This window comes from Argopecten irradians, chromosome 6, assembly GCF_041381155.1.
Source record: "Argopecten irradians isolate NY chromosome 6, Ai_NY, whole genome shotgun sequence".
In the NCBI taxonomy this organism is placed as follows: domain Eukaryota; kingdom Metazoa; phylum Mollusca; class Bivalvia; order Pectinida; family Pectinidae; genus Argopecten; species Argopecten irradians.
Genome location: NC_091139.1, coordinates 28,289,434 through 28,300,716, shown reverse-complemented (window position 1 = coordinate 28,300,716; position 11,283 = coordinate 28,289,434). Strand labels below are relative to the sequence as shown.

Sequence of the window (11,283 nt, the reverse complement as noted above, 5' to 3'; positions counted from 1 at the left end):
AAAAACCAAAATATAAAGTCAGCATGTGTCATTTGAAAATATTTTCCTTGAAATTGTTTAAGTTTACATCAATATTTCAACTGTAGAAAAAAGAAAATTCTATAGCACTTATTTTTTTTTTTTTTTTTTTTTCCACCGTAAGACTGAGCATGGAAGCTTACTGTTACACTTGTCACAAGTTGTTTTTTTCATTATTACAAATTCTTGTATTATTTTTCACAGCACAAAGTTGATCACTTTGCATGAAATGATTTGGAACTTTTATCATATCATTTGTTAGGCATTTGTACATTTTGGAAAAAAGGATTTGTGAAAGCGACCTTATTTGTGTTGTGAGATAAGATTATATATCACAACACAATGTGATGTTCACCTGTGGCATGAATCAGTGTATTATAAACACTAAAACCCTGTATAATATATTTTATGATATATTACATAAATACATATATTTTATTTATTGTACTATATGTAAACATGATAACATTTTGATAATTAACACATTTTTAAATTTCAATCTACACATAATTCTATTTATCAACTTGATAACATTTCTGATATTTAAACACATTTGAAAGAAATAGTGTACATAAAATGAAAAATTCAATAAACAAAAGCATGCAATTTCGTAATACTTGTAATTTAGTCATTAAAAGTCCCAATCAAAAAAGCATGGCTTAGATTATCAAATCCCTAACGGCAATTACAGAGTTTAGATATACAAACATTTTTCTAAATCTTTTTACAGATTCTGTTAAGAAATAACAGTTGCATGTTTTTCAAAAATGCTTCGTAAGATGCTTTAAAAAATTGTAATCATATTCATGTTGAATTCTCAAATAAAAATTTTGTTTGAAAGTTATCTTTAAGTTTTATAATTGCACACTTTAAAAGTTCACAACTCACAGCAAAGTGGTGCTGGCTTTATTTTTTTTTAATTTATGCTTCACAAATTTGGTGTTAGGCAGATGAAGTAAAAATTAAAATGAATATCCAGAAAGTCGTAATGATATAACTAAAAAAAAAAAAAAATTCCAAAGGAAATGAGTGGTAACTTCTTCGAGTTGACTGAATTTGTATCAATATTAATTAAAGATTATTGTTTTGACAGGAAACAAGAAACAAAGAAAGTGAGCAGGACACATCTATGCCATTTTTCGACCCTGCAAATACCGGTAATAGCTCAGAAGGGGAAGGAACTCTGGGTAAAAAAGTGCCTCCACCCGTCGCTCCAAAGAGTGCACGCTTGAGTCAGATGGCTGAGGAAGAACGAATGAAGAGAGAAGAAGAAGAAAGACTGAGAAGGGAAGAAGAGGATAGACAATTACGGCTAGAAGAAGAAAGACTAGCACAACTTGTAAGATATTTTCTTTGATATGTTTTTCACTTGGTGAGGGATTAGCGTACATGATTTGTTGATAGGTTTTATTTGGTAGAATTAAAATACAGCAGATTTAGAAGAGCAGTCATTTATTTTGATTAACATAATAAGAGAATCTTGTGGAGCATCAAGACATTAAATTTATATTTGATTGGCATTTGAGTGTCAAAAACTTAAAGAGTGCAGAGATATTTTGTATTTCTTAGTAAAGAGTTCTCTGCCCTTGTGAACAGGTATAGAATATTAAAAAATATTTTATTGTGAAAGTAGCGTAAGAAATTTATAAAATAATACAGATATCATAATTTTCATGTAATTCTCTCATGAAAATTAATTAGATATTACAACCTGCTCCATATTTGCATACTATAGAGTTACCAGCCCTGTTTCGAGATTACATCATTTTCCCTAAATAAAAATATGATAAGACGAACATATGATGCAACAATCAATACCTACCCACTAGGGCAGATAACTCTGAAATATTCAAATATGGAACATCTGCTTATAAAAACGGATAACTCTTCACTGCAAAAAAAACGAACTCAAGAAGTATAGTGGTTGTTGGTGTAATTGACGAGTGTTGGGTATAAACAACAGGTTGGGTGTTGGTGTGGTCATTGGTGTTGGTTATGTTTACCACACTCACCATTTAGTATATAATCCCCCACAGTTAACACCTATCCCCCTATATGTATATATATGTTTGTGTGTTGTGTATAATATCCTCCCTGGTCAACCTTTCCCAAATTTTGCCGAAAAATATGAGAAAAATTGAAATAGATCCAAGCTGCTAGATTGAAATGACAAAACTTTGTCCCAAACATAGGATCTTACACAACCATATACAATTTTAATATACAGGCTTAGTTCTGTAATGACATGTTATTTAATTGAAACTAGTACTGTAAGAAAAATCTAAACCCCAATACATACTGTTGCACAATTTATTATTTCTTAGACTCTATCTTTTCTTCTCCTTACATTATATATGGAAATTGAAAGTTATTTCCTCTTCACCATGCTTTATATATGGAAAATGAAAGTTATTTAAGGTTTATCTTATAATGCTTTTAGTCTACTTTTGCTGCACTGTCATCACAAGGCCTTGTCTTATTAAAGCCAGTGCCATTCCTTTACCTGCACACCGGCTCTTCTTTGGTTATATATCTGCTTTGAATATTTGAGCAATCACAAGTATTTTTGGATAATAACAATACTATTAATTGTGGTGTTGTAGTAAGGTTAAGTTTTTGTAGAAGGGATTGTAAGAAATCTGTTACCAAAGTTAAGAGTGAATTTAGATTTGAGCAGTTGTACGTTTCCTTTACTTGAAATGGTGGTGGTTTCTTCATTAAAATCAGGCTTAATTCAAAATTGATCTCGATTACTCCAGCAGTTTATAATTAAAGGATTGCTTTATGAATGATGTGAAACTGGCATCTGTTTATCATTGGTAGTGTATATTTTCACGAAAAATTCTGGTATTTCCTGTTTGTTCTTTCAGATCATTAGACATGTACATCTTTTATACATTTTGGTACTTTGTGGGATTTTATAATTATATGTAGGTAGTAGATTGGGGATTTTTTTAAGTGGATTTATATATAAGCACAAGTAGCCAGTTTTTCTGCTGAATCTAAGATGAGGAATTTACACGGTGACTCCTGTGTTGTGCTTGCAGCCACCCACAGTTGCTACTGAGAGCAGGAAGTATGACCCCGAAACAGAGGAGACACCTATAGCAACCACAAATGTCCCCATAGTAAAAACAGAAACGCGAACGGTCACTTACGAAAAAGATGGTGTGCCGGTGGCTATAGAAGACATCACTTTGATAAGTTCGCAGTCTCATTCAACACGAACACAACTTAGTGAGACAACAACAGTTAGTATCTAATTATAGATAATCGGCTAAGTTTGATTGGCATGCAATTTAAGCCCCGCCCACAACCATTTACATATTACTAATCCTGCTGGTTGGTATCATCATTTGTTTGGACTGTTTGGGTTGTAGTTATCCATGAATGCATTTATGGAGGTTTTTGTCTTGTTTGTTATTATTAGTTATCTTATTATAATGGCGGTTTGTCATGAAGATCATTATAATGCATCTTTATTCGACAGCTACATATATAAATATAACAGCATGTCTGTCTTCAGTATCTTGTCTACATTGTATATTTCGGCATGTTATAAAATTGGAATAAATGAAATATTTACTCATTCACCTCTAAAGTCACATTTGAACTCTTCCTATACAAATGCTAGAAGAATTCATTTTAAATATTTAGGGGTAAATGATTTTAATTTATGAGTATTTACAGTATATTTATTTATATCAAATACAACAATATGCCTGTATCACCCTCTCTTTTCCAGTCACATTCAGGAAGTAAATATTTACTATATATATAATCCATACGTTAACGGAAATAATAATAACACAGACGTTATAATTCAGATTTATATCTACGGTACTTATATTACATTAACTTTAATGAGACAATTTTACTACTTCTCACAAGAGAGATTTATTAAATCAGTAGTTCATTATTGGCTTTTGTTTACTCTTAGGTACAAAAAAGTATATTCTGCAAAATTGTTCATTATAGACAGCAATGTATATACCTTTTTTATACCAATATACATACATCGTATTGGAATGAGTTGACAGAACTACATGCATGACACTTTTACACAAGAAATGAGCAAAATATATCATATCATTGTAGAATGAGCATGTTTCAGGATATATCAAGTTTGTTTATGTTGTGTTTAAATCAAATATTTTACAAGGGGATACATGTTTTACAGTTGCTGTAGTTATTAAAAAGGTTTCTTCTGCAGACAGAACAGGCAGTGGGTTTATCAGAGAAAAATAACTGAGTTCAGTTCTTTGAAGATATGTTTGACAATGTATATCTAGTGTTAAGAGATTTTGGCTTACTTAAATTTTAGTCTTGTGGTCATTTAAGCACATGCCAGATATTATTGAGGAATGAAGCCCAGAGCAGCTAGCTTCCAAAGAAAACATACTGACATATAGCATGCACAACATTTGGCATCCATAGTTTTAGGGAATGGGTTAGATTTAAGACATGCTAATCTTCATAACCCTTAAGGTTTTGGGTTTCTGATAGAATACATGTGGTAGAATAATATAAAATCAGGCGTTTAACCACTGATGTAGCCACAACCAGATGTGGAAGGCTAGTGGTAGAATATCAGGACATATATAAACCGCTCTGCCACCTTAGCCCCATGTTATAGGCAATGCTTGTGGTATCTTGAGTATGCTTTATACATGGGTATACAAGAGTAAAGTCGGAATCATTTTATTTAACCAGATTCTCCAAAAGGAGCTCGACATATATATAGATCTTCCTTGAATACAAATTGCCTGTACATTTTTGTGTTCATGTCCTAAGTATGGAGTAAATTTTGCTTGTAATGTTGTTGTGCTTTATCATTTTCACAAAATCCCATGCTTTAAAGCCTTTGCTTGCCTTCCTTGCTTTTTATATCAATCATTTTACCACAAGATGTTTTTTCAATTTAATTTTCGTGAGATTTAGTTGGGAATTCTTTTAGCATTGTTTATACATGACCTTGGCATTAAAACAGTATTGAGATTATCACATGACTGAGATTGAAATGAATTACACTAAATATATATTTCTTTTTTAAATGCTTGGGTACCTTGACCTTTACTCGATATAAAAGTCTTCCCAGATCTTACACAATGTTGGTTTTACCCTGTAGCCTGGTGTGACTCTGCCTTGTGTTTTGTTCAGTTTTCACCATACCTTTCCATTCCAAAATTACATTACAAGGTTTACCTGTGTGTTTTTTAAGAATACTATAACAAGATTTTCTATAATAATAAATGTGATCACTTTCACTACTTACAACCTTTGACTTATAGGAAATATTGAAATGGGGGCAAAATAGATCATGGGCTCTCTATCAAAATTACAACTAGAAAGTAAATTGGGAAAAAAAGGTATTATTCTGAAAAAATTGGGATTTGTGTTAATTTGAAGTGATAGTTAGTCGGAAGTTAAATTCAATATCAAACCAACTCAAAAGCTAAAATCATATTTTTTCCATGTGTCCAGATGGAAACCTAGATTTGAAATAATTTTATGGGAATAATGTTTTAGAAGATGGATCTAAACAGAGAAATAAGTTTTGTAATTTTTCTGTTTTACAGTATAGAGCAGAGACGAATGGTATCGTGGAGACACGCATGGAGAAAAAAGTGATTATCACCGAGGATGGAGATGATGACATTGACCACGATGCAGTACGTTAACTAGATTTATTGCCCTTTGTTTTGAGTTATAAATAGCATCGATTATGATAGGCAGCCATCATCTCTACTACATTCTTATTAATTCAAGCAGAAGATAAAAGAAAAATAATATAAAAAAAACACAAATAAATTAATCAACATATTTGTTTATTTATACCTAATACACATGTTTTAAAATTCATTGTAATTGTAATTTTGATATCTTTCAAAAGTTTATACATGGTAGTTAGGTTTTGTTACATCATCTTTGATTAATATGTCTAAAATTACAACTGTTTCATGATATTGGGCCTGTTGTAGATAGTTTTTCAGTTGATTGGTTTGAATGTTTCAGCTCCTGGCAGCAGCCATCCGCTCCGTAACGGACATGGACCCCAACCTTTCGGTGGAGCGGATAGAATACACTAAGCATGTAGACAACCCTACTGGGGACACTGCCGTTTAACATCAGTCAAGTAAGCATCAGATATGTTCAAAGATCAAATATTCCGTCTTTGCATATTACAGAGTTAACTCCCTTTCTGGTAGGTATTGATTATGACAATATTCCGTCTTTGCATATTACAGAGTTAACTCCCTTGCCGGTAGGTATTGATTATGACCCTATTACCTTGCGATGAAAAGTTGCATTAATGTCTCTAAAAATATGACTTTGCACGGGGAGGTATTGATTATGATGCTATTACCTTGCGATGAAAAGTTGCATTAATGTCTCTAAAAAATGACATTGCACTCATAAAGCCATGACGTAACAATCGGTACCTACTTGCAAGGGCAGATAACTCTGTAATACGCAAATACAGAGAATATTTGCATACAACATGGATTTCTGCTTTTGTAAATAGGTATTGATTTATACTGTGTACATGTGGTTGTGACCATAGCAAAATATATTTTTTAGAAAACAAGCTTATGATTACATTTTCTCCCATACTTTACATGGATATCCCGTGGTTGCTAGGGAAAAGATATCTCTATCTTACACAGGGGGGTGTAAGACAGCTCACACGCGCTAGACAATAACGTGATGTCATCAATACATGCAGCGTAACTGCGGCGTACATTTTAGATGACGTCATCAATATTGACGCATATCAACGTTCCTGCGATAATGGCGCGATGAGAAAGGCAAAAAGCAAGTGGAATTTCATCATTTTTTCTACAAAGTATGGGAGAAAAAGAATCAAACATAGGTCTGTATGGACAGGGGTATCTCAACCCTCGTGAAATATTTTGGCCGTCAACCCTCGGGTTGACAAGCCAAAATCTTTCACTTGGGTTGAGATATCCCTTTCCACTTGACAGACCCATGTAAGATTTTATTAATCAATAAACACAAGAACAGACAATTCTTATATGTAATTAGATTTGACAGCAGTTAGCTGATTTTCCATTCTAGAATGATTTGATGTGTCTCTACCTGCAACTACTAAACCATTAGCATATTTAAGATATTTTGATTAACAAAATCTGTCTGAACAATATTCTTACTACATCTACTTGGCAATAATTGAATATGGAATCAAGACATTAAAGCCAATGAAGTATTCTGTGTTCATGATTTCTATTTGAATTTTATTGCATTGACAGCTCACCTTGTCTGAGGGACACACTACACCTTACAGTTCATCTTTCGCCGTCGCCATGCCGATAACATAAACAGCTACAGCAGCCATCGCGGTCATGAGAATCTTACAGTGCCTATAGACTCATCCTTCATGTGTATACAGTTCATTGGACATTTATCAATCGTCATACCGAGAGTCCTAATCCTCGACCATCTCGTCATGATGCATGAAATTATTTTTAGCCATCATCTCATGAATATATCTTGTACACTACGACATATAATTCATCTAAAAACATTCATTTTATTTCTGTTTTGTCATTGTGAATTTTATTTCCTGATTTGATAAATCCAGTCAGTGCTAGATACACCTGCTATTTCAGTGGCAATAGTTGAGTTTGTGGTTTCGTTTATTCAACTGGCAGAAAACACCATGTCTGCATAAATATAACAGTTTGGGAGAAGCAACTTGAAATAAATGAACTGTTATTGTCAATATTGACAAGGAAGAATTGTTAATTATGTTTGGTTCATATATAAAATGTTCTGGTCGAACCATAACATTTAGTTTGAACGAGTAGCCACATGGTGGAACTTTTTTTATTACCATGGTTTTATTGAAGACTATGTACATGTCACCTCAACATGGGAATAAACCGTCCCAGTGTTGGTACAAATGTGAGTGATATGAGAAATATGTGAACATAGGTATGTCAAGACTCATCAAAATTGATTTTCAGATGATTTGAAGTACATTATTCACAAACTTGGGTATGTGATTATATTCATCAAAACCATCCTGCCAGTTTACATACCAGAACCCGACTGAATGTTGAATTGGGATCCCATGGGGATTTGCAATAATATTAAGAGTTGTATAATTTTGTAGATAGAACCCATATACTTTGAGTTAAATCTTTTAAAGATAAATTAATTTGTAATAATAGTGTACAGATCACGAATATTCAAATACCTAATTATATGATAATATTATGTGCATGTCATGTTCATCCATATTCACCCCTGAAGACACGTTTGAACTCTTCTGATTCGAAGCCTAGAAGGGTTCATTATGAATATTTAGGGGGAAATGAGTTGAAATGTTGAAGGACTGTAGTAGAGGTTGTCATAGAAACAGTCTTTGAAGGAACATTCAAAGAATGGTATCAAAGATTTCTTCATCAACTGAAAATTTTACGAATTGGTATGTATGAAGCAACAATCATGTGGGTTAGTTCCCTCTTAAGATTACTTCAAAATACTTACAATTATTTCCTATAGGTTGAAAAATAACCTTCACTGCTTCTACTAGGTTTCCAGATTTACAATAAATATATTGAAATAAGCTTGAGAATAACTCAAGTTTATCTCAGATAAATAAATGGTATTGACGCATTGCTTATTTTGCTCAGAAGATATTCAATTCATTTAAAGTTGCTTTATATTATTTGACATTTTGTTTAACAAGCTACGGCGTGTTTAGGTTGTTCCTGATAGCAGTGTGTCAAATGAAGCTTGTCATCATTTTAAAAAATATTGTAAGTGTGCCTGAAACATTTAAAAAAAAAACATAGATAACTGATTTAACATTTTCTAAAGGGAATGAAGTTTTAAACAATCATTTATACATTAACTCCTTTTTTCCCCCGAAATTTGGCACGGGCAGCTACATATAGATAATTGTGTGATAATCTGTATGGGAGTTAATTAATAAACTTTTTTGTTTTTGTAGTACTGGGCAGTGAAATGAAGTTTTAAATGTCATATTTATTAATTGGTGAATACACTACATTTGTAAACCATTGATTTTGGATATTAAGTCCAGAAAATCATAAATACGACTCCTAGTTAGGGATTCAATATTTATTTTAATGTTTTCATGACAACAGAATTATATGTAGGTGGGGAGATCACTTAATTCTGGTAACAAGTGCTGTTCATCTTTGTAAGATATGTTTGTGTGTAATATGTAACCATTGTAATTGTTCATATTCACAAATTCCAGATTAGAAAACAAAATGTCCAGAAGTCCTTGGATCTCGGACAAACTGATCTTGACACTTTGTGGTCCTGTTTTGAAAACTTGTAAGGGTTGTTTCAGATTAGTGTGACATAATTCAAGTTAAGGATCTAACCAGCTGTCGGACATTTTATTTGAGTCTTTAATTTGTATCCGTCGACGTGAATTCATAGTGAAATCCTTGTTGATTTGCAATATTAGCATTTGCTTACAAGAACATTTTTACGCCATAAGCAAAACTTGTCATGAATGCATTTTGTGTAGTCATACCATGAGTACAGTTTGTATTTTATAATGTAGAGCATCCAGAGTCACTTATTTTCAGAAGTCTGAAATTTGTTTTTATTACAACTATTATTATTAGCTATTTAAGTTTTTCTCGTAGAAAATTATTGCTCAAATGTTGTCTTCGCTTTTATTATTAATCATTTATTTTCCTTCTGTCTGAATGAAAAAAACAACAATATGCAGTAATGGTGTTGAGTATTTTTTCAAAAGTAAATAATAAACAGTGAACATATAATTAGAAAATAATACGTTTTGTTTGGATTTCTGTTTTCGTGTCCAGGCACAGTTTTGACATTTCCTTGCCATATTTTGTTAAAATTTAAATGAACATTGTGCCAAAATTTTTAGTAATTAAGATGATGTAAATCATAAAAAAAGAACATTTACCTAGAATCATTACGGCATACTTGTGTTTCTGTAAGCCTTTTAAAGGCACTGTCTACTTTTAATCAATGCATATAAAGCCTACCTAGGGGCTCTCTTCTCGCGTGTGGGCAAAGGGAGCTTACTGGTAAGGACATAATAATAATTGTAGATCAATTTAATTTTTATTTGTACAAAATCACAAAATAAAAATAATTTTTAACTTGTTGTTTTTGTTATGTTTTCTATTGTCTCTCTTTGTATGTTATCGTGTTCAGAAGAAAACTACATTGCATCCACAAGCTTCAAGTTTAGGTTCGCTTAAGCAAACGTCTAGTTATAAAAGTTATACTCTAATACAATTGATTCCAATATATAAACACCGTTTTTGCAAATCGTCTTATTAAGTTATTAATATATTGAGCTGAAATATATAAATTCCTGAACTTGTGTACTAATGTAGTCTATACTTTGCTAAGTTCTTCTAAATACTTTATTATAGCAAGTTATTTCCACAATTTAATTTAAATTAGACTTGTACTTAAAAGTAATTTAGCTCATCTACAGTGCTCTACGCTACGCTCAATACTTATAATAGAGCACCGTACTGGTGCGTAATTACAAGTCTAATTTTATTTAGATTGGTTATTTTAGTTGTCAAAGTTTTCGCTATCTGGCTTAAGAGAATACATGTATATAATTGAACCATTTCTCAATATTTTGCTCATAAAATTTTCGTGATCATAAAAATGCCTCGCAAACCTTGAAAATAACGGCCATACTTTATGCTATATACGAAAAATAGAAATGACGACATTTAGTTGCACTTACCACCGATTAAATCCTTGACCGACATTATCATCACTTCCTTCTAATAGGTAATGCCCTTAATCTGTAGCTACAGTAGTTATTTTATGTACCTAAAAATGAGGTGTGGTGTCAAATAAATGTATAGGGACATTTTCAAGGCATTATTTGCATCGTGCTGGATAGAATCGTAAAATGGCTGGCATCCTGTTTATTAAAATGAAGCCCTCAAAATAACGAAACCTTATACAAACTAGGACAACACGAATGATTACATAATTTGTAAAAAGCATGTCTTAGACCCGGCTGCACGTGTTTACAAGTAAAAACAAATCGACCAAAGATATTGGATGACATGTAAGGCAAGAGCCAAAACAGTGCATGTAAAGTTTCAAGCTTCCTTGTCTGTTTATATGCTAGAAAGATTTACACTGAAGTAGTCTCGCGAAACTGTTTATAAAGGAAGCGAACGGAAATTAAAATCAAAATAGGTGTTATTTAGAATCATAAACACCATAAAGCTATCATTTTTGACACAT

At 32.2% G+C, this 11,283-nt stretch overlaps 1 protein-coding gene across 14 annotated transcripts in view; it reads left to right on the top strand.

The window, feature by feature from the left end:
* LOC138325529 (band 4.1-like protein 3) overlaps positions 1-10,165 on the top strand; it is a 130,717-nt gene extending 120,552 nt beyond the window's left edge. For 13 of the 14 annotated variants that reach the window (XM_069271261.1, XM_069271263.1, XM_069271262.1 and 10 more), the window contains 5 exons: positions 1,112-1,357; positions 3,066-3,269; positions 5,598-5,690; positions 6,034-6,154; positions 7,290-10,165. In XM_069271261.1, the coding sequence (XP_069127362.1) occupies positions 1,112-1,357; positions 3,066-3,269; positions 5,598-5,690; positions 6,034-6,144 (654 nt within the window). In that variant the 3' untranslated portion in view covers positions 6,145-6,154; positions 7,290-10,165. The remainder of the gene's footprint in view (positions 1-1,111; positions 1,358-3,065; positions 3,270-5,597; positions 5,691-6,033; positions 6,155-7,289) is intronic. The other variant, XM_069271272.1, reaches the window with a different exon arrangement.
* The last annotated feature ends 1,118 nt before the right edge of the window (positions 10,166-11,283 follow it).